Source organism: Pongo pygmaeus, chromosome 9 (assembly GCF_028885625.2).
Source record: "Pongo pygmaeus isolate AG05252 chromosome 9, NHGRI_mPonPyg2-v2.0_pri, whole genome shotgun sequence".
Classification (NCBI taxonomy): domain Eukaryota; kingdom Metazoa; phylum Chordata; class Mammalia; order Primates; family Hominidae; genus Pongo; species Pongo pygmaeus.
This window is the reverse complement of record NC_072382.2, coordinates 118,654,121-118,677,711: the sequence shown is the minus strand read 5'-3', so window position 1 is coordinate 118,677,711 and position 23,591 is coordinate 118,654,121. Positions and strand designations below refer to the sequence as shown.

Sequence of the window (23,591 nt, the reverse complement as noted above, 5' to 3'; positions counted from 1 at the left end):
ATACCATGGATGTTATTCAACAATAAAATAGACTCAAGTGCTGACATAGGCAACAACATGGATAAACCTCCAAAACATTATGCTCAGCGAAAGAAGCCAGACACTAAAGCTTCTATGTTGTATGATTCCATTTATGTGAAATGTCCAAAATTGACAAGTCCATAGAGACAGAAAGTAGAAAGCCTAGGGTTGGGCCATTGGTGAAAGACTTGAAGGGTGTTGGGGAGTAACTCCTAATTAGTACAGGGTTTCTTTTTGGGGTGATGAAAATGTTCTAAAATTTCTTCTTTTGTTTTTTCACTGCCTTTTCCTTACAAGGTGAAAAATGTTCTAAAACTGATTGTGGTAATCGTTGCACAACTCTGTGAATGTACTAAAAGCCACTGAACAGTACTAAAAGCCACTGAACATTACACTTTAAATGGGTGAATTGTATGGGATATGAAATATAAGAAATATGTTATGGCCAGGTACAGTGGCTCATGCCTGTAATCCCAGCACTTTGGGAGGCCGAGGTGGGAGGATCATTTGAGCTCAGGAGTTCGAGACCAGCCTGGGCAACATAGCAAGACCTTATTTCTATTTTATTCTATATTTTAAAATTTAAAAATTAAAAAGAAAAAAATAACATTTTATAAGAAAATATTTTATGAGAGACTTATAAAAGAGACATTAAGAATATGAAGTAATATATTTAGTATTCCTTGTCTCAATAATGCTGTAGGGAAAAAACAAGTGAAATAAAAGCAGTAAATGAGTGGAGCATGGAGAGTGTGTCATGAGCCAAAGGTTATAATAAATTCATAATCAAGTTTTTTTGTATCTGAAGTCTAATTTTTAAATGTGGAGGAAAAAAAAAAGGAAAGAAAAAATAGTAATGGTTGACAGGATGAAGTCCAAGGTCTTCATTCTGTCATTTGAAGCTGTATTTTATCTGGCGTGATGCTACTGTGCACTCTTTATTTCTTGCCATATGCCCCTACAAACCCTTTATTGTACCCAGGGCAGTGTCTTGCTTGTCACTTGAACTCAGCAAGTTAATTCTAAGTGTTCTGCCCTTGCTCGTGCTCCCTCCTGACTGCCATTCAGAGCACCCTTTCCACCTTCCCTCATTGCCTCTCCAGATCCTGGCCATTCAACCAAGTTCTGCTTCCTTTGAGCCTTTCCCTAGAACTATCTTTTATGCCTTTGGTTTGTTAGAAGATCTAACACATTGCTATTCTCATTGGAAGGGTTCCATAAATACATGTTACATAAAGAGTGAAGGAAATGGAGGAACTTATTTAGAGACTTATAAAAGAGACATTAAGAATAGGAAGCTTTAGTAAATAATGAAAGATATTGTGAATTAGAGTAGCTCCAGAGCCAAAATAAGATGAACAAGCCTATTAAATAGAAATGGTTTTCTAGGTTCAAGTTCAGATCAAACTTAAGCTCTAAAGTTTTTCTTGGCTTGGTACAGTGGCTGTTGCTTGTAATTCCAGCACTTAGGAAGGCCTAGGCAGGAGGATCGCTTGAGCCCAGGAGTTTGAGACCAGCCTGGACAACATAGCAAGACCCCCATCACTACAAAAAAATTTTTTTTAAATAGCTAAGCATGGTGGTGTTTGCCTGCAGTCCCAGCTACTTAGGAGGCTGAGGCAGGAAGATGGCTTGAGCCCAGGAGGTAAAGGCTTCAGTGAACTATGATTGTGCCACTGCACTCCCATCTGGGAAACAGAGCGAGACTTCATCTCCAAAAAAAAAAAAAGTTTTTCTTTACCTTTTTCTTTGGCATTTCTGACTTAAGCCAGTGAGAATTCTTCCTCATTCTTTTTTACTCATTGCTTGAATTTGTGTTGTGAGAATTTTCTTCCTCCAACTTGGATGATCTTTCAGTTTTTTCCAGTTGCCTATACATATAGATAACTGAAAACAGCAAAGCTCTTAGTGATTCTGTTCCATGTCTATCTGTTCCCCACCTCCACTTCCTACCACACACCCCAGCATTCCCCTAGTACATCACTGAACTATCAACAGAACCTAAAATAGACTAGTTTGTTTTAACTGTATTTTTTCTTTCCAGTCCTCTTAAAATGTGCAGCAAAATGTCCCCAAAGGCAAACAGCTAAGAGAATGAAGAGGAGGTATTCTCCCATCCCAGTTACTCAGTCCCAGAAGTATTGATTGGAAGGCACTGAATTTTCAAAATGACTTCCAGATTTAGTACATGGTAATAATTTGAGGCTTTCCCACGTGGATAATTTAAATGTTCAGAAAATAAGTTATGTTATAGCTGAATGGGCAGCAAATTAGCCAGAATTTTAACTTATAAGATGCATAGCAATAGTGAAGATTAATGTGAAATACTAGTAAAGAGCCACTGGTAGGGAAGAGAAGACAGCCATATGCTTTCAATGAAACCGTCAATTTATAATAATATGTATATTGAAAAGGGAGAGTGGATCAGATCCTGTTAGGTTTGGTACGTTAAACAAAGAATTAGGATACCACAGGCTCAGTAACTAAAGGAATCTGCCCATAATTGGGGGGTAAAAGGTGTCTTGTAGGCAAGGAATAGCAAGATTTTGCTTGAATGTACACCTTAGAGTTGGGAGTAACAATACTTAGAATGATTATAGAAGACCTCTTGACAGGTTTCTGAGACTAGAGGATTTTGTTTGGTGCATAATAGGAGATGAGAGCAAGCCAGTAGTATTTGGTTGTTGTTGAATCTTACAGAAATCTTGCATTTGGTTATTGGGTCTAGCTGTTGAAGCCAGCTGTTTGGATGTAACATAGTAGAAGGAGGTGCTTCTGCAGATGTGGCCCTCTCTAGTTGTCTGGCCGTAATATATCATTCATTCTCATACACTCATTTCTCATATAAAATCCTTATAACTATTAGCAGTCTAAAAGCCTGCAGACATTGCTGAAGCTGGTTCCCTTTGATATTGTTTTCTTTATAACAGTTTCCTGTTTGGTAGATAAAATAACAAGCTTACACTATTAGGTTTGTGCCTTCACCTCCCTGGCAAAGTAAAATGCTAGAAACATTACTAAACATTAATGGTTCAAAATGAGAAATCTGTACATTTTATCTGCTTATAGGCAAATTTAAACTCAACTGGTTTAAATTCATTGCTTAGCCTGTTGCATGCTCTGTTGAAAACACAAACAAAAAACGCCATGATTCTTCTAGAGTTTGTTATCCAGTCATTCCAGTGCCAGAATCCATCAGGCAGAACAGAATCATTCGCATTTGTCCTCTGCACTGTAGAGAAGAGGAAGGCTGACCGTGGAAAAGGACCTGGTGAAGGTTTTTTGCAAACCTAAGGATCTTTTTTCTGTCTTTTATTTTTGCAAACCTAAGGATCTTCTTTCTGGATAATTCCCAGAGACATCAACTTTGCTGAATCTCAGTTGTTGGGATTTTTATAACCTGTTCCCACTCTCCTAAGAAAAAATCTTAACAGTGACCAGTGTGTGCAGACTTTAATTTGTAAGTGAAAGTTATGGTGTTTCAAAAGTTGCAAGTTAGTTGGTAGAGCGTTAAATGCAGTTTTGTTCATAGTCAACATTAAGTGCCCACTGTGTTAAACACTGTTAGATACTGTGAAAAAGAGAAGAATAAGGTAAGGAACTAGAGAGAGAGGGTAGATTTTTACAAGAGAGGGTGTTTTTCAGGAGCTAGAAGAATACAGTATTTATGTATTCAAATAATAAAGGGAAAGAAAGTACAGACAGAGTAGATAGGGGACATTTCTTGTAGGGGATCCAGGAGGACTTCACAGAAGAAGTATTATTTATTTCCATTAATGAATGAGAGTATTCATCTTCTCATAGAAGAAGCTATAATGATTCTATTTGTGGTCCTGACTGCCACACCCCTTATGATCATTAAGTTAATTTTAGAACCTTGGGAGGGACAGCTAGGAGGCAGAGGCTCTCGTTGCTGGCCAGCTGCCATTGTCTGTTTGAGAAGTCTCCAGTAGTCAGGAGGTGACGAGAGGATTGGCCCAGTTATTTTATTGCAGTTTAATTTCGTGACCCTTTCTTGAGTCTCTGCTATGTATTAGAACCACTGTGTAGAGACTAGGATAAATAAAACGGTATCTCCTCCATTTACTAATTAGTGGATGGTATAAACACACAATACAATTAAGTATAATATAAGGCAAAGGCTGGGCGCAGTGGCTTACGCCTGTAATCCCAGCACTTTGGGAGGCCGAGGTGGACGGATCACCTGAGGTCGGGAGTTCGAGACCAGCCTGACCAACATGGAGAAACCCCGTCTCTACTAAAAATACAAAAATTAGCCAGGCATGGTGGCGCATGCCTGTAATCCCAGCTACTTGGGAGGCTGAGGCAGGAGAATCGCTTGAACCTGGGAGGTGGAGGTTGCGGTGAGCCAAGATCGCGCCACTGCACTTCAGCCTGGGCAACAACAGTGAAACTCTGTCTCAAAAAATAAATAAATAAATCATATATAATATATGTATATGGCAGAGCACTAATGGGATGTAGAGGCATAAACAAAAGGCTGTGGAAGCACGGAGGAGGAAGCCATTGACATGGTGTTTTCTGGTGGAAATCAGTTAAGCCTTCATACAGGAAGTAATATTTGACTGGGCCTTGAAAATGAGTGATATTTTAAAGATGGAAAAGAAAGGAAAAGGCATGGTACAGAGAGGAAATAGCATATGGAAGGCATGTAAACACAGGATGTGAATAGTCTAGTGATGCTAGCATGGCCAGGGATAAATTGGAAACATAGGATGGAGCTGGGTTGTGAAGGGCCTTAAATGACAATGCTGAGATGAAGACTCTTCTGTAAGTAGAAGGGAGCCAGCCCATGTTTTTGAGTGAGGAGGTAACAGGATCTGGTTTGTGTAACTTTGTGCTATGAATGGGTGGCTTAGGGGAAAATGAAATAGGAAGTAAGCAATAGCATCAGTCAAGCTAGGGATGATAAGAGTATGAACTGCAGTGATAGAAATGGAAATAGAAAAGAGGAGGTGGATTCAAGACACATGGAGTTGAAGCAGTAAGAGTTTTATTACCAGCTTGAAATGGGAAACAAGAGGGAGAAAGGACTTGAAGATGACGCCAGTGTTTCTAGTAACACAGGTGGTGATGTCACTAATGAGGGTAGAAGCACTGAAAGCGCAGGTATGACTTTGGAAAATGGTGGGTTTGAGGTATTTCTTCCCAAGCAAGTATTGGGGATTCATGCTAGGAACTTAAGAGCGGTACCAGGGCCAGACATATAAATTTGGGGTATTTATATCAAATGCTGGTAGAAGTGGTGAGATTAAAAGAGTTAGCCCTGAGAAAACATAGAGCAAGGAGAGGCGGTTAAAATCAGCAGAGCCTACTGAAAAAACCTGTAGAAGGTAGAAAGAAGGAAAGCAAATAGCAAAAGGAGAGTTGTCAACAAGAGTAAAACTGGAAAAGAGAGGGACGGGTTTCAGAGAGTAGGTGGGTGCTTAACATTTTTAGATGCTGTGATTGCAGGGAACATGGTGTCCCTGGGGCATGAGGGATTTCTAGCCTGTCACATGGGTATACATACATAAATAAAAGCATTTCTACACCAAAGACTCAATCCTTTGGCCGGCCATCCTTGCTCATTGTCTTAGTGTAGCTCCCGAAGACTCATCCCTGCTACCTCCCATCTCCTGCCTCTTGTAGTAGTAGGAGAGGGAGAGAAGAAGGGAGGAAAATTGAAACACAAGGAGAGTTAAAATTAAAATGTAAGCATTCTTGCTTCAGTTTGTAAATAAGTTGCATATTCTTCCTTTTGAATAAACTACTTAATTATAATAATATCACTTTGTCTAATTTTTAAATGGTCATAGATGTGTTTGTCATAAGAAGTTAAAATAACATAAAAATTCTGGGTCCAGCTGAGTAGGCTTACATGTGTTTCCTGATTCTAATGTGGTCTTAACATCATCCAGTTTCTTTTTTTTTTTTTTTTTTTGGAGACAGAGTCTTGCTCTGTCGCCCAGGCTGGATTGCGGTGGCGCCATCTCGGCTCACTGCAATCTTTGCCTCCCGGGTTCAAGCAATTCCCCTGCCTCAGCCTCCTGAGTACCTGGGACTACAGGCGCACACCACCACGCCCAGCTAATTTTTTGTATTTTGGTAGAGAGGGAGTTTCACCATGTTGGTCAGGATGATCTCCTGATGTCATGATCCGCCCACCTCGGCCTCCCAAAGTGATGGGATTACAGGCATGAGCCACTGCCCCCAGCCCCATTTGCATTCTTAAAGGAACAAGTACCACTCGCTTTATTCTGCCTAGGTTTACGAAGGGAGCAGTACTATTTCTGCTGACATAAACTGATCATGTTTATCTTTGTATTTCAGCTCATCTATATCTCTGTTTCACTATTATTAAGTGTCTGGCTATGTGGTTTTTAAATGTTCTCTTTTTGCATTTAATATTCAGACTTAATGATTTGGAATCTTTAGTGATTAGAGACTAGTGTTTGCTCAGTTACAATAAAAGGTTACAATAATATGAATTATGTCCATTTGCCTTTCTAGATTTTGGTTTCAGTAACCTCTTCACTCCTGGGCAGCTGCTGAAGACCTGGTGTGGCAGCCCTCCCTATGCTGCACCTGAACTCTTTGAAGGAAAAGAATATGATGGGCCCAAAGTGGACATCTGGGTAAGTAACTGCCTTCTCTTATACCCCACAGCATTAGCTACCCTTGGTTGATGACAGCTATTTGCATCCTGAAGGATACATAATGATGCACATGAATTGAGATCCTGGTCACCTGTTCTTTCAAGTCCCAATTCCTGTGCAAAGTCTTTTTTTGTTTTTTTGAAACAGAGTCTCACTCTGTTGCCCAGGCTGGAGAACAGCAGCGTGATCTTGGTGCACTGCAGCCTCCACCTCCCAGGTTCAAGCGATTCTCCTGCCTCAGCCTCCCAAGTAGTTGGGATTACAGGCACAAGCCACCACACTTGGCTAATTTTTTGTATTTTTAATAGAGACAGGGTTTCACCATGTTGGCCAGGCTGGTCTCAAACTCCTGACCTCAGGTGATCCTTCTGCCTTGGCCTCCCAAAATGCTGGGATTATAGGCATGAGCCACTACACCCGGCCTACTTGTGCAAAATCTTTCCTCCAATACTTACCTTGTGGACTGAGCCACAGATTTCAAATTTCCCCTTTGCATCTGCAAAAGAACCCCAAGGGCCAGCTTGGATGGGGGCCGTTGCCAAGAACAGAGATAATTTCTACTGTGGCCACTTACCTTATCCCCAGAGAAGGAGTACTGAGAAAAATGCAGGATGTTACCCTAAATTAATGCCTAGAAGCAAAGAAGATTGTTAACTGTTCTAAGATGGAAGAAAAAGTTTGTTCCATAATCGTATGCATGACTCACCATCATCTGCATACACACACCACAGTAGTCTTTTTTGTTTCCCCTGATGCGATTAATTGTATATCCTCTCTGTTTGGGATGCAGAGCCTTGGAGTTGTCCTCTATGTGCTTGTGTGCGGTGCCCTGCCGTTTGATGGAAGCACACTGCAGAATCTGCGGGCCCGCGTGCTGAGTGGAAAGTTCCGCATCCCATTTTTTATGTCCACAGGTAAGGGAGTCACTAGCACACAGCTATGAATGGGTTCATGAAAGTTAGACCCACTCAGTTATCCCAGGAATTTAGTGATGGAATATAAACGGCCCACTTACAACCTTTTTTAACTCCAGCTTGCTGACCTGATGCCTCCAGGGGGCAAGGTTCTGTAGAAACAGTATACAGGTTTTGGCATCAGAGAGCCCTACATGGGTTTGAATCTGGGCCCTAAGTCTGTCTCAGCTTTAGTGTCCTCATCTATAAATTGGCTGAGAGTTTTGTGAGGGCTGCTATTACTGTAAGGATTAAATGAGATAATGTATGTGAAGACTCAGTAGGCCCATGGCATAGCAGTAATGCAATAAATGTTTTTGTTTCACTTCTGTCTTCCTACCCTTTTTCAGGATATTTCCACTTATTGGGTTCTCATTGCAACGTGGTTTTAAATGCCAAGGATAAAGTAGTCTTTGCATCTTAGTCTTGCTACTGCTTCATTTCCTATTTCTGTGCTCTTTGTCCTCCAGAATCAAATTTAAAAAATGTTATTTAATGAGTGGGCAGTAAGGTAGGCAGGTCTTGGAAAAATTTAACACTGAAAATAGATACAGGATACTCAGAATTAACAGTATTTTATCACCATTTATTTACACATAAGAAGGGAACATTTTAGAGACAATGCAAAAAGTCATATAGTTTTGCTTAATCATCTGTTCTCATTTTAAGGAAGAACATACGTCCACTGGGTTGACAACAAAGTAGAAGCCCATGGTAACTGCATTTTAGAACAAAGAAGTGAACCTTGGAGTAGATTTAACTTGTCTCCTTTGAACTGATAACTTCATAGTATAGAAGATGGTGCTAAATGCTGTGGGAAAAATAAAATAGAGAAGGAGTTAGGATAGTGGTTGGTAAGTTGCATGAAAACCCCTTCATGGAGAAAGTGACCTTTCAGCAAAGCCTGAAAGAAGGTGAGGGTAAATGCTGTGCAGTCCAGGGAAGAGCACCGCGCCCCCCGGCTGTTGAGAGGTCAGCGCAGAGGCTGCGGGGAGGGAGCATGGCTGCATGGGAAGGAACGGGGAGGAGGCCTGCGTGCCTGGAAGGAAGGAGCGATGAGAGATGAGGAAGAGAGATGAGGTCAGAGAGGTAAGAGGGAGCTTAATTTTCGGGCCTAGTTAATGTAAAGACTTTAGATTTTACTCTGACTGAAGTGTACAGGATTGGAGGGTTTTGAGAGGAGTGATGTAATCTGAGTTTTGTTTTTTCCAAATTTTATGATGAAAAATTTCAAACATACAAAAAAGTTGAAAAATTTTGCGGTGAAAAAATTTTGCGGTGACTTTGGTTTAAAAAAGATCACTTTGGCTGCTATGTTGCCGGTAGGCCGAAAGGTACAAAGGCTGAAGGAGGGACACCAGTTAGGAGGAGACTTTTACAATAGTCCAGATAAGAGATGTTAGTGGCTGGTTCCCAGTCTGGGGTGTCGAGGTGGAGATGGTAAGAAGTGATCAGATTCAAGAGATGCTACATACCATGTGTGGCAGGCACTGTTCAAAGCACTTCACAAACATTAACTCACTTCATTATTTTAACAACCCTATGAGATACATAAGATTATTGTCTCCATTTTACTGGTGATAAAACTGAAGCTAGGAGAGATTAGGCAATTTTCCCAAGATAACACCGCTACCAAGTGACTGAAGTAGAATTTGAACCCAGGTAGTTTGGCTCCAATAACATTTAGTGTTGGACTTGATATGAAAGAAAGACTCCAGAGTTTCTATCCTGAGCAAATGGAAGGATGGATTTACTGCCAACTGAGATGGGGATGACTGGGGAAGAATACTTACATTTTGGAGAGATGTTTTAGACATGTCGTGTTTGAGGTGCACATTAGACATCAGAGTTGAGATATTGAATTGGCAGTCACATTTAGGAGAGTTCTGGGTTGGGTATGTATGTTTGGAATCCCCAGTGTATAGATAATAGTTAAAGCCATGAGGTGAGCTCACTTTTTAGGCAGTGGTTACAGAGAAGAGAAGAGGTACATGGATTAAACTCTGGAACATACTGATATTTAGAGAACAAGCAGGTGAAGAGGTATCATAAGAGTTGCTGGTGAGGTAAGCCAGAGGGCCTGCTGTCCTAGGAGACAAGTGAAGAAACTGTTCCCAGGAGGAGGGAGGAGGGAGTGAGGAGCTGTGGGGAGTGAATGCTGCTGCCAAGTCAGGTAAGAGGACTGAGAACTGAATGTTGCATTTAGAAATGTGGAGACCATTAATGATTTTGTTTCTTTTTTATCCCCCCACACCCTCGCCTTCCTAGATCATTAATGATTCTGAAGTACACTTTTGGCAGAGGAACAGGAGCAAAAGCTTAATCATGTGGTTGCAACAAAAAAGGAATAGAAGGAAAATAGACAAAGGGAGTAGACAACGCTCTTTCCAGTTTACTATAAAAGGAAGCAGAGAAGTGGTCCAGTATTGCTCTGGCCAGGGTCACCAGTGATCTCATTATTGGTCAACTGCATATCCTTAGTCTTTTTCTTAATCACTGCCCAGCAGTGATTAACACTTCACCCTTCCCCTCCCTCCCTCCCTCCCTCTCTCCTTTCCTCCCTTCCTCCCTTTTTTGAGACTGGGTCTTGCTCTGTTGCTCAGGTTGGAATGCAGTGGTGTGATCATGGCTCACTGCAGCTCGACCTGCCAGGCTCAAGTGATTCTCCCTTAGCCTCCCAAGTAGCTGGAGCTGCAGGCACACACCACTATGCCTGACTAATTTTTTTTTTTTTTTTTTTTTTTTTTTTTTTGGTAGAGATGGGGTTTTGCCATGTTGTCCAGGCTGATCTTAAACTCCTGAGGTCAGACAATCTGCCTGCCTTGGCCTCCCAAAGTGCTGGGACTACTGGTGTGAGCTACTGTGCCCTGCCTCTTTAGAGTTATATTTTAGAGCAGTTTTAGATTCACAGCAATATTGAGTGGAAGGTACACAGTTTGCATGTACCCTCTGTGCTGTCCTACCTCCCTCCCCTGCTGACCGCTGTCATTATCAATGTGCCCCACCAGAGTGGTATGTTTGTTACAATCAATGAACATGCATTGACACATTATCAACCAAAGTCCATAGCTTACATTAGGGTTTTCTCTCAGTGTTACACATTCTGTGGGTTTTGATAAATGTATAGTGACATGTATTCACCACTATAATATCATATAAAATTGTTTCACTGTCCCCAAAATCCTCTGTGCTCTGCCTGTTTATCCGTTTCTCCCTAACCCCCTCCAACCACTGATCCTTTCACTGTCTCCACAAGTTTTTCCTTTTCCAGAATGTCATATGGTTGGAAACATACAGCATGCAGCCTTTTCAGATTGGTGTTTTTCAAATAGTAATATGCAGTAAGGTTCCTCCATGTCTCTTCATAGCTTGAGAGCCCGTTTCTTTTTAGCACTGAATAATATTTCATTGCCTGGATGTACCACCCTTTATCCTTTCACCTACGGATGACTTGGTTGCTTCCAAATTTTGACAATTATGAATAAAGCTACTGTAACATCTTTGTGCAGGTTTTTGTGTGGACATAAATTTTTAATTCATTTGGTTAAATACTAAGGAGCACAATTCCTGGATCATATGGTAAGAGCATGGATAGTTTTGTAGGAAACTGCCAAACTGTCTTCCAAAGTGGCTATGCTATTTTGCATTCCTGCCAGCAATGAGTGAGAGCTGCTGCTGCACCACATCCTTGTCAGCATTTGGTGGTGTCAGCATTTTGGATTTTGGCCACTCTAATAGGTATATAGTGGTATTTCATTGTTGTTTTAATTTTTAATTCTCTAGTGATGTATGAGGATGAGCATCTTTTCTTATGCTTATTTGCCATCTATATATCTTTATTGAGGTGTCTCTTCAGGTCTATTGGTCATTTTTAAATTCAGGTTGTTTATTTTCTTATTGTTGAGTCACTCATTACATTTTAAAACACTTTTTCTGATTGCTTCTGAGACGCCATATTCTCCAATTTTCCTCCTGTCCTCTGGGAGCACCTTCTCCGTCTTCTCTACCAGACTTATTTTTCTCTGCTCATCCTTTAGATCTTTTCATCTTTACAACATCTTTCTGGAGCCATGTTATTTACTGCCATAGCTTCATTGATCACTGTGGTGATCAGTCCTCAATTAACTTGTTGGCCCGGACCTCTCGATCTAGGGCTACATATCCAAGTATTTGCTAACCATTGTCTTCACTTTCATGTGTTGAAGTCAGATCAATGGAGACATATTCAGAAATGAACTTAACTTCCCCCTCCCTAGATTTGCTCTATTCTGTATTTGCTGCCTTAGTGAATAGCATCACCACCTGACCAAGGCCAGCACAAGCCTTGATGTTTCCTCTCTCACCAATGCCACAGCTGATCAGTTACCAAATCCTGTCAATTCAACCCTCCATTCATGTAGCCACTTCTAAGACCATACTATCATCTTCCCTTGCCTCAATTAAACAATAGCCAATTATATGGATTCCTGGCTCCAGTCTTGTCCCCCTCTAATCCATTGTCAACTTTGCTACATGAGTAATCTTTCCAGAACACAAACATATAAATAAATAAAACATACCACACACACACATACACGTACATTTTCTCTCTCTTTCTCTCTCTCTTACTTAAACACACAAATCTGATTATATCATTTTCTAGCCTGAAACTTTTCAGTGGTTTACCATTGCCTCTAAGGTAAAGTTTACTCCATAAGGTGGCAAAGCATTGGCTTACAAACATTTTGGGCTATGATAAGAAAAAAGTACATTTTATACTGTGACCCAGAACACACATATATAGATACAAATGAACAAAAGCTTTGTTTGCTTGATTTTAGAGATGGGGTCTTGCTATTTTGTCCAGGCTGAACTCGAACTCCTGGGTTCAAGTGACCCTCCTGCCTCAGTCTCCCAAGTAGCTGGGACTAAAGGCGTATACCACCATGACTGAAAACAAAAGACTTTTTTTTGAGACAGAGTCTCGCTCTGTCGCCCAGGCTGGAGTGCAGTGATGTGATCATAGCTTCCTGCAATCTCCAGTTCCTGGGCTCAGGCAGTCCTCCCACCTCAGCCTCCCAAGTAGCTGGGACTACAGGCAAGCACCAGGCACCATCATGCCTGTCTAGTTTTTAAAATTTTTTTATAGAGATGGAATCTCACTCTGTTGACCAAGCTGGTCTTGAATTCCTAGCCTTAAGCGATCCTCCCTCCTTGACCTCCATGAGCCACTGCGCCCAGCCAGCAAACAATTTTTTTAAAAAAGCAAAACTTACCTTACTATGTACAGTGCATTTCAATATATTTTATTCTATTCCATTTTAAAAAATGCTGATTTTGACTTACTAAATTGATCTGTCTGCTATTTCAGAAACAATGACATAGAAATACCTTTATAACCTGACTGCTGCCTAGCTCTTCAGCCCCAGCTCCCACTCTCCCACCAGTCACCCTAATTTTCTTCTCATTCCCTGAACAAGTTCTGTTTTCTGGAGCATTTCCCACTGCCGAGAATACATCTTCCTTATCCCACTCCACTCCACCCACTCCTGTATTCTAGAATTTAGAATAAAAAAATTAGATTGGATAGAAATAAGAATCTAGATAATTTCTATTCACTCTTCATGTCTCTAAACTTTCTCTTATCATGGTGCTTACCAAGCTTTATATTGTAACTACTTCTTTCATTGTATGTCTTCCACACCAGACTGAACTTAGTGAAAGTACAGATGAAACATGTCTTTTTCACAACTGCCAATAACCTACCCCAGGATCTGGTGTGTAGTAGGACTTAGTAAATATGAAATCTGAATGAGAACCACCCCACCCCCAGTGGCATTTGTTTACATTTAGAATAAAATTCAAGGAGTCATTATTATTATGGCCTAGAAGGCACAGCTGTCATTGCCTCTTCTTTGGTCTCATTTCCTATTACTGTTCACCTCCGGTTCCGAGCTCCAGCCAAAGGGCCTTCCTTGCTGTTTCTCAGACTTGCCAAACATATACATTCCCCTCAGAGAGGAGTCATAGGTCCCCTCAGAGATCCTGGCTACCCCCATCATTCTCTTTCTGTAATTCTGCTTTTTCTTCATAGCACTTATTTTATTGTCTCCTCACCTCCTATCACCACTTGACCATGATAAGCATTTGGTTTTTCTTTACTGCTATGTTCCCAGGGCTTTGGACGGTGCCTGAGTTCTAGCAGGCACTCAGTAAATATTTGTTGAATGAATTAATGCATAGGGTTGTTAGAATACTGACTCCAAAAGCCTCTCTGGAGAGTACAGTCTTATCCAAATCATAATATCAGTAGTAATATCAAGAAATTACATTTGTTTAGGGCTTTTGAGTTTATAAAATAATTTCTTTTTTAATAGTTTTATTTTTACAGGATCTCTGTCGCCCAGGCTGGAGTGCAGTGGCGTGATCTTGGCTCACTGCAGCCTCTGCCTCCTGGGCCCAAGCCATCCTCCCACCTCAGCCTCCTGAGTAGCTTGGACTACAGGCGCACACCACCACGCCCACCTAATTTTTGTAGTTTTTTGTAGAGATGGGATCTTATTATGTTGCCCAGGCTGGTCTCGAACTCCTGGACTCAAGCAGTCCGCCCACTTCGGCCTCCCAAAGTTCTGGGATTACAGGTGTGAGCCACTGCACCCAGCCAATATATTTCTAAAAAATATTTCAATTTTTCAATTTTTATATTTTTAGTGACAGGGTCTTGCTCTGTCACCCAAGCTAGAGCCTAGTGGTGTGACCATAGCTCACTGTAGCCTCAAACTCCTGGGTTCAAACAACCCTCCTACCTCAGGCTCCAAAGTAGCTAGGACTATAGGCCTGTGCCACCATTCCAAGCTAATTTTTTAAAAGATTTTTTGTAGAGATGAGTCTCACTACATTACCCAGTCTGATCGTGAACTCTTGACTTCAAGCAGTCCTCCCACCTTGGCCTCCCAAAGTGCTGGGATTATGGGCAGAAGCCAGCATACGCAACCTAAATTATTTTCTTTTACTTAATCTAATTTGAGCTACATAACTATATTTTAGAATAGGTAATAGCACATATTTTATCATCTTGCTGAAGTTTTGGAAGTTGAAGTTTAGAGAAATGAGTTAACTTGCCAAAGCCACACAGGTAATAAGTAACTAAGTCAGTATTCAAATTCAGTGTTTGTTTTACTACACCATACTGTTGCAAAAAGAGCAAGATAAACCACTTCCTTTACTTTTCCAATGTCCACAGTGTTTCCTGTGAGCAACTTGGATCTCTTCTATCCTCCACCCCCATCACCTCACACCATGGCAAGAGATTCTTACTGAGCCCTTCCCAGAGCCGACTTCAGACAGGGAGTCCTAGAAAACAGCTAAGCATGCTGCCAGCCACATTGTCTGTTAGTGCTTAGAAATAAACTAACAGTCTAACTGCTTAGAACTATTATTTGTAATGTGACGTTAGTTAACCTGAAAGCTTCAAGACTCAGAGAGAGCCAACAGGATTATCCTAAACGTAGTCGCTCTTTAATCCCAGTTAAATAATTCCCTAAGTAGCAATAAAAGTTTTTGTATGATTAGTACAGAGAATGAGAAACAACCAGTGTAGGAAATGAGTAGATACTTGCTATATTACCAATATGATCTCTCTGGCCCTTGGTAACATACATGTGCTTGGAATTGCCGAATGTCATAGGCCTAAATCCCAAGGCCCGTTAGAGAATACTTCAAAAGGATAAGGCATAGCAGAAAATGAATTCATCGGTTGTTTAGGCTTTTCTTAGCTTAGACAACCTTCAAGTACCAGAAAGTGTCAGGTGAAGGAAGTTTAGAGTCTGTCCCTGAGTCCTTTTTCTGCTTACGCCTCCTGTTTCTGGGCACAGTTGTATCTCAGTAGACCTGGAGCATAGTCTTCTGATGGAGGCGAGTGCTGGCTGCTTTTCAGCCTGTGAGGCCAGCTGCTATTGCTGTATTACAGGAGATAGTGTGGTTGAGGGAATTCCTTATGCACAAGATCCTTCCTTTTCTCAGCTGTTGTCATAGGCTTGAGCTGATTTTATCTGTTTTTTTTCCTGAAGGATCTAGAAACTCCAGCAGAGCTGGTATAGTGTTCTAAATCATCACTTGGAAGACCAGAGGGCAAAGGCTCTACCGTGTAGCTGCTTCTAGCTAAGTTGAATTCCAGAGTAGCTACATACAACTGTGTGGGAGGCCATGCTCTGCAAATGGATATAGTTAGCTCAAGAATTCTAAGCTGCTCTCTATTGTCAGTAATGTGTGGAATGAAGTATCCTCACAATTCGTGGATATTTCTATGCCTGGTGTTGTTTGTTTGATACAAGTTTCCTTTCATAGGCATCCTGAGATGTACTAAAGACATATATTTTCAAGTTGGAATGACAGTGGTATACATTTAAAAGAGGCTTTATTTGAGGCTAGGTTGATTGTATACCACCTAGTTTTTATAATTATGTATGTATCTTCCTCCTCTCCCCACTAGAATGTAAGCCTCTTGATTATCAGAGCTGTGTTTTACACATCAATATCTTCCATGAAACCTGACAGCCCCTGGTAAGACATAAGCATTCAGTAAGTGTTTCTGAATGAAAAACTGAATCATCACTACTTAACTATGGAATTTTATATCAGACTCTTGTTTTTTTTTTTGTTTTTTTTTTTTTGAAACACATTTTGCCTCCCAGGCTGGAGTGCAGTGGTGCGACCTCAGCTCACTGCAACTTCCGCCTCCTGGATTCAAGTGATTCTCTTGCCTCAGCCTCCTAGGTGGCTGGGACTACAGGTGCGTGCCACCACACCCAGCTAATTTTTGTATTTTTAGTGGAGACGGGGTCTCGTCATGTTGGCCAGGCTGGTCTCGAACTCCTGGCCTCAAGTGATCTGCCTGCCTCGGCTTCCCAAAGTGCTGGGATTACAGACATGAGCCACCGTGCCCTGCCAGACTCTTATATTATTAACATGATCTAAATTATTTATTCATCAAACCACTTGGTTTTATATACTTTTTTTTTTTTTTTTTTTAGTGTAGAAACAAGAATTTCATCATGTTGCCCAGGCTGGTCTTGAACTCCTAGGTTCAAGCAGTCCGCCTGGCTCCGCCTCCCAAAACGCTGGGATCATAGGCATGAGCCATCACGCCCAGCCATGGTTTTATGTAGTTTTGTTATATGAGTTATTGTGAAGGTGACCAAGTCAAATGACTTTTAGGTGTAAAAGGGTGTTTTGATCTACTGTAAAGTTTGCTTCCTATGCCTTAAGTAAAATAAGTTTGATCCAGGCCAGTGTTTTTGGATTAAACTTCTCAGAGCATCCCAAAGAGCAGTTTGATAAAACCCTGAGTCTAAATTATAGAAGGATTAAAAGTTGAAACTTGCTGTTTTCTTGAGCTGTTGTGGAAGGTGAAACCTGGCCTGGCTTCATGTGTTGGCAAATGTTTCCTCTGACCTGCCCTTCTACCGATGGATGCAAATAACTTAAATATTTTGAGCACCAGATTCATTCAATATATTTTTTTAACAACATACTTAAAGCCTAGTTTACCCTATTCCCCTGTTGTACCACCTGCTAGCAGACATACTAAGATCGTTTATTTAACTGAAGGAAAATTAATTCACAGTGAAAAAACTGCAGCGTTAGTGAGGGCATAGAGATCTCTTGTGGACAATATTTTTGAGTCTTTATTGATTAGACTTCATTGTGACTTAATTAATTGTAATACTGCATGAGCATTTTATCACTGGGAACGCAAAACCCAGGCTTACATAATGCTTCTGATGGAGAATGTACCCTGCAGCTACTGCCAAAAAGCTTCTACTTAGAGGCAAACAACTCTGCCCTGATTGGCTTACTCATCAAGAACCACGCAGCATCTTGCTTGGCTAAAAGCACTTTGTTTAGAACCAATGGGGCAAGGGATTAAATTGGCTCACCCACCAGTCTCCATATACTGAGGGGCTCAGAGTCCTCAAAGCAGTTTTCTCATACCTTTTGAGACATACTGCACCGCCAGAGAGAAAAATCTATGTAGTGCTTTCATGTCAGTGAATGTAGAAATCACAACTGATGTCAGAAAAGAAGTTAGAACTACTTCAGAGTGAAACAGGCCAGCCGTGTTCATTCCCATGACCTAACATAACTAAAAACCAGTAGATAAATATTGGTACTGCCCTATTTATTATTAGCCTTTTCAAACCAGCTGTCTTCCTGGCTTATGGCAACCCTAAATAGAAAAATAAAAGAAGGACATTCCAAGTGGAAGGACTTCAGAGATATGGATAATAGTCAACATTTATTGACCACTTTCTATGTATCAGGCACTGTTGCATTACCTTATTTAATGTTCAAAACAACTGTCTGAGGTAAGCTGTTTTATGAGGTAAACTGTATGAGAGGTTATTTGATAAATAAGAAAACTGAGGCATGATAAGGTTAAGTAACATGCCCAAGATGCACATCTAGTAAGAGGCAAAGCTGAGATTTGAACCCAGGCAGTCTGGCTTCAGAGACCATCTAACCATATGTGTTTGTATTTTCATTCTCAATAAATACATAGTAAGTTACTCCAAGAATCAAGAGAGTCATAGAATGGATATATTTGTCTGCATCGGGATTACTTATTGAAAAAAGAGTAGCAGGAACTCTGTATTGGACCCGGAGGCAGAATTTTCTTAAACTGTAATGACTGATACTAGGAGTCAAAAGATACTAGAATGTAAACCACAAGATGGACAGCCTCCTGTAAAACAGTATAGCAAGCCAGGGTCTTTTCAGGGTTGGGCTAGAGCTAAATCTTGGCATCCCTACCCTTTAGGCCAGGATTTCCTGATTTTTGAATTTTAATTCTGGCAGCATGATGCCCACCTAGAAAAACTGATTGAAAGTAAGGAAGTTCAAGAAATAGGTGTTATTTTTCTAATAAATGGATATATATGGGTCAAAACCTTTTCTTTGTGGTCTGTCTCAGGTTGATAAACTTGTTAAAACTGAAGAGAAAAGCCTCTCAGTGCATGTTTATTGATTCCTAAAGAAACTTTTCTTATGGGCTCCATCTCTATTTGCAAAATTGTTCCAAGCCATCTCCCTATGGCCTCTATGTTCAGTCACTGAAAGTGTCTCACAGAATTTAGAGATAAAAAGAACTTTATTTCTATTCCAGGATATTCTGATTACAATAATTTGCAGAAACCACTAGGGTTGGAATTTATAGTTAAATGGATAATTCTCCACTTTCTTTTCTGATATCTTACTGTTGGAATACCATTTTTGGAATTTTACTGAAGTGTGGGACTTCCATTTTTCTTCCCCAGAGCAACTGAAAATAAATGTTTCAAAACATGACAGTTTTTTCTTAGTGCCATTGTGTCAAGAGAAGCTAATCTCAATGCTTATTTTTTATGAGTCAGATCTTACTACAGTCAGTACTGTCATAGATTAAGTTCCAAGGTTGTGTATTTTCTTTGTTTGTGTAAAACTGTGGCATTGACTACATCCTTGTCGGGCATGGTGGCATGCGTCTGTAATCCCAACAATTCAGGAGGCTGAGATGGGAAGATTGAGGCCAGGAGATCAAGGTAGCCAGCCTGGGCAACATAGCAAGACCCTGTCTCTAAAAAATAAAAATAAAAAAATAGCCAGATGTCACTTTGGGAGGCCGAGACGGGCAGATCACGAGGTCAGGAGATCAAGACCATCCTGGCTAACACGGTGAAACCCCACCTCTACTAAAAATACAAAAAATTAGCTGGGCGTGGTGGCATGCATCTGTAGTCCCAGCAACTTGGGAGGCATATTATCATTTACGAGGCAGGATAATCGTTTGAACCCGGGAGGCGAGGTTGCAGTGAGCCGAGATCGCACCGCTACACTCCAGCCTGGGTGACAGAGTGAGACTCCATCAAAAAAAAAAAAAAAAAAAAAAAGCCAGATGTGGTATGTGCCTGTAGTCTCAGCTACTGGAGAAGCTGAGGCAGGAGGATCACTTGAGCCCAGGAGTTCGAGGCTACAGTGAGCTATGATTGCACCCAGCCTGGCCAACAGAACGAGACTCCATTTCAAAATAAATTAAAAATAAGTAACTAGTCCTTTAACTTGGTATTTATAAATGTTTATTTCTATTATAGCAGTAATGTGTCAAAATTTAATGTATAGAATAAAAGCATTCCAATCCTTATAACACTATTGTTCTAGCAGTATCCAAAATAACAAAATTTCAGTGCAACAACAAAATCCCTGTATTTTGTATTATTATAGTTAACATTTATACAATCTCTGAATGTATCTGTAGGTTAGCACATTTAGTGTATCTTATTTATATATACAAATGTCTTTTTTTTTTTTTGAGACAGTCTCACTCTGTCACCCAGGCTGGAATGCAGCGGCACAATCTCGGCTCACTGCAACCTCTGCCTCCCAGGTTCAAGTGATTCTCCTGCCTCAGCCTCCTGAGTAGCTGGGATTACAGGCACATGCCACCATACCTGGCTAATTTTTGTATTTTTAGTAGAGACTGTGTTTTACCATGTTGGCCAGGCTGGTCTTGAACTCCTGGCCTCAAGTGATCTGCCTGCCTCGGGCTCCCAGAGTGCTGGGATTATAGGCGTAAGCCACCATGCCAGGCCCAAATGTCTTATTTTGAGGACCATTTGTCTCTTTGTTTACATTTTTAATAGTGACTATGTTAAATAAACAGGTTTGACCTTAGCTGGCAGTTGACATTGACGGTGTTTCTTGAGCATATTAGTAAAACATCATTTTTAGGGCTTAGTCCACAAGCAGAGTGAAGATTCCTAACTCTGGCTGGCTTCTTATCAAAAGAAGGTATCTTGGCAGAAAACACCCCTGGTTTCTTATTGATTTACTTTTTAATTATTTCTGCAGGGATCACAGCACTGCAAGATAGTCACACTGTTCTGTCCATGTTATAACAAGATCAGGACATTATAACAGACTTTATTTTCTTTTCATGAGGAAAAACAGCATGTTTTGTGTGCAGTTTGTCTTTTAGGAAAAGGCAGGCAGCATTAAAGAGGTGCTCTCAGACAAACATTTGTTAAATCCAGAACATCTAAAATACAGGGATAGACTCTTATCAGAGCCATGTGGCTCCATCCTGAGATTGCTGTTGCAGGCCATCCATTGGTCTTGTTCTGTTTGCTATAATAGCATCACTTCTCCCCCAGGGCTGGTACCCGAGCTGGACAAAGTGAGTGGATAACAGCATCAAGCAGTGTATCGCATAGCATCCTTGTTCTGAAAACTTTAAGACTTTAATGTCATTTAACTTTTAAAAGGTTTTTGTCAAGTAATTCATTTTCCGTAGAAACATGTTTCAGAGATTTAATCACCAATTTATTTTTGTTTCCTTTTTAGATTTTGAAATTTAGAAAAAAATAGAACCCTCTTTGAAGTCAGAATTGTGCCAGAAGCAATTCATTACTAAGAAGTAAACATTTTTAAGAAGTTTGTTTAAATTATTGAAAATATAGAACTCTTGGGCTGAGTGCTTTGGAATTACCTTTGAACACACCTACCATTGACTGGACCAAGTACATAAGAAACTAGATCATCCCCTTCTTCTGAGCACCTGTAAGAAGCATGCACTTTCTTGCTTGCTTGCCTTCTGGTACACAGATGTCTTCTGTTTCCACCAGCTCAAAGCAGCTTTATGTGGTCAGAAAGAATCCATGACTCAGTTTCGTCTATGCCATTGCTCCCACAGAGCTGGAAAGGATTGTTTTGCCATGTTCTGTTCTTTGGTGTCACATGCAGGGTTTCAGGGACAAATGGCTTTCCCTCCTTCTTAGGATCAGCCTGAAGAGTCTGATGATCTGGTTTCCTAAATTTTTACCTATCTCCTCTTATCTTTGATCCTTGATTGGGGAAGCCTTCTGTTTCAAGCCTTCCATCATAGTCTTCATCACCTTGCAACAACCAGAGTATATAAATAAGTTTGCTCTACCACAGTGTATTTAATCCTCACCAGCAAAATTATGAATATGACAACGCTCCCCATTTAGTGTTCTCATGTCCCTGCCTCATTAATCCATCCAACTTGCCATCTCCCCTTAAAGCTGTTTTCCAGCTAGTTCTTGGTCTTTGCACCATCTATTTGCCTGGCCCATTTTGTACTCACCTAGCTTGTGGGTGATTCTGTCATGACGGAATCTGTGAAGATGACATGGCATTTGATCTGTCAGAGGAGAGAATTGTTTTGGTTTGTTTTCATAACCCAGAATACCAATAATGTGTTTATTTTAGGTACCATGTAGGTTAAGAGCTCCCTGGAGTAAGACTGACCAGAATTTGTGTCCTGCTTTGGCCTCTTATTATCTGATCAAGTTTCTCAACTTCTCTGATTTTAAATTCCCTTTGTCTATAAAATTGAGATAATAGTATTGGGTTGGTTTGTGAAGTAGATGCTTAAATTAAAGGGTTTAGCACTTTGCCTATCATGTAAATGGTCAATAAATGTTAGTAATTATTAAATAATATTGTTGAATGAATTGCTCTATTAGTCTTTCATTCTCTTCTTCCCTATGTTTTTACTCTTTTCTATGTATCTTTCTCTCATTTTTGCTCTCTCAGTATGCCAAAGGGACATTAATATTTTCAGTCAAATCCACACGGCTTATGGAGAAGACTCATCTCCTAAGAATTGTTTTGGTTTGTTGTAACCACTTAGAGAAATTTGTTTATTATCAAGGACAAAAAAAAAGAAAAAAAAATGTTGCTTTTACAGATATGGACTCACACTGGCAATGTCAACTTAATTCTCATTTTAGGACCCTGCCCATACAGCAACTCTCTCCCCACAAAGTCATCCAAATGCCTGGCAGCGCAGCAGGGCAAGGCCTGTGCTGAACATCCTCTAGTTAACGTTCTGTTGGCAGATCAGGTTTCATGGGCCCACAGTGACTCTCACTGCGTGGACTGCTTGGCGTCTCGCGTGGCGCAGATGGAAGCAGCTCTGAAGGGAAGCTGCTTCTCTGGCACACACAAGCAGAGGAGCATATTCTTGCATTACCCAAAGTGGTTCAGTTTCATTTAGCATCAGAGGCCCTGCCTTTTGGGTGGGAGCAAATAATGGGGCCCTTTTATTTTTTATTTATTTATTTATTTTATTTTATTTATTTATTTTTTAGAGACGGGGTCTTGCTCTGTCGCCCAGGCTGGAGTGCAGTGGTGCGATCTCGGCTCACTGCAAGCTCCGCCTCCCAGGTTCACGCCATTATCCTACCTCAGCCTCCTGAGTAGCTGGGATTACAGGTGTGTACCACCACACCCGGCTAATTTTTGTATTTTTAGTAGAAACAGGGTTTTGCCGTGTTGGCCAGGCTGGTCTGGAACTCCTAGCCTCAAGCAATCTGCCCACCTCAGCTTCCCAAAGTGCTGGGATTACAGACGTGAGCCACCATGCCTGGCCAATAGGGCCCTTTTAGACAATAAATAGAGTACTTCTTGGCATCTGGAAAAGTTGATGTTTTGTTTAACGTGAGGGCTCCATCTTTCCACGCTTGTAAATTGAATGTCCTGTGGGTGATTGTGTTCTTAGGTTTGAGAGCATCTATTCCCCTCGTTTTCACCCTGTTTCCATGTTTTATGTAGAATGATGTCTTCAAATCTCATCTGAATTTAATTTCATGAACTACATGACACTTAGGAAATATGAGTTGATGATGATACTCTAGCTTTCTGCATTTTGTCATATTTTCCATCTGCGCCACATATGAAAAATGTTAAATTTCTGTTCCTTGGCACGTTCGATATTATGTAGGATAGTCAAGATTAAAAAGCTCTTGCCCTTGACACTGTAACCAACAATTGTTTTGGTTCTTAATCTGGAGCCTGTAGACACCGGGGTCTGGGGGATCTATGCAAGCTTCATAGGACATCCTTGAGTAGTCTAAAGTTACATGCAAGGTTTTGTGTATAAATTCTTGTGCAGATTTTTTTTTTTTTTTTTTTTTGGAGA

General features: G+C 40.7%; 1 protein-coding gene across 21 annotated transcripts in view; it reads left to right on the top strand.

The window, feature by feature from the left end:
- SIK3 (SIK family kinase 3) overlaps positions 1 to 23,591 on the top strand; it is a 258,649-nt gene that overhangs the window by 192,628 nt on the left and 42,430 nt on the right. For 18 of the 21 annotated variants that reach the window (XR_010127644.1, XR_010127643.1, XR_010127641.1 and 15 more), the window contains 2 exons: positions 6,535 to 6,659; positions 7,471 to 7,594. Coding sequence is in view for 16 of the 21 variants with exons in the window: in XM_054441459.2 (XP_054297434.1) it covers positions 6,535 to 6,659; positions 7,471 to 7,594 (249 nt within the window). In the remaining 5 variants the exon portion in view is untranslated. Of the gene's footprint in view, positions 1 to 318; positions 823 to 6,534; positions 6,660 to 7,470; positions 7,595 to 20,989; positions 22,116 to 22,761; positions 22,863 to 23,591 lie in introns of those variants that run through there. The other 3 variants (XR_010127645.1, XM_054441476.2, XM_054441477.2) reach the window with 3 other exon arrangements.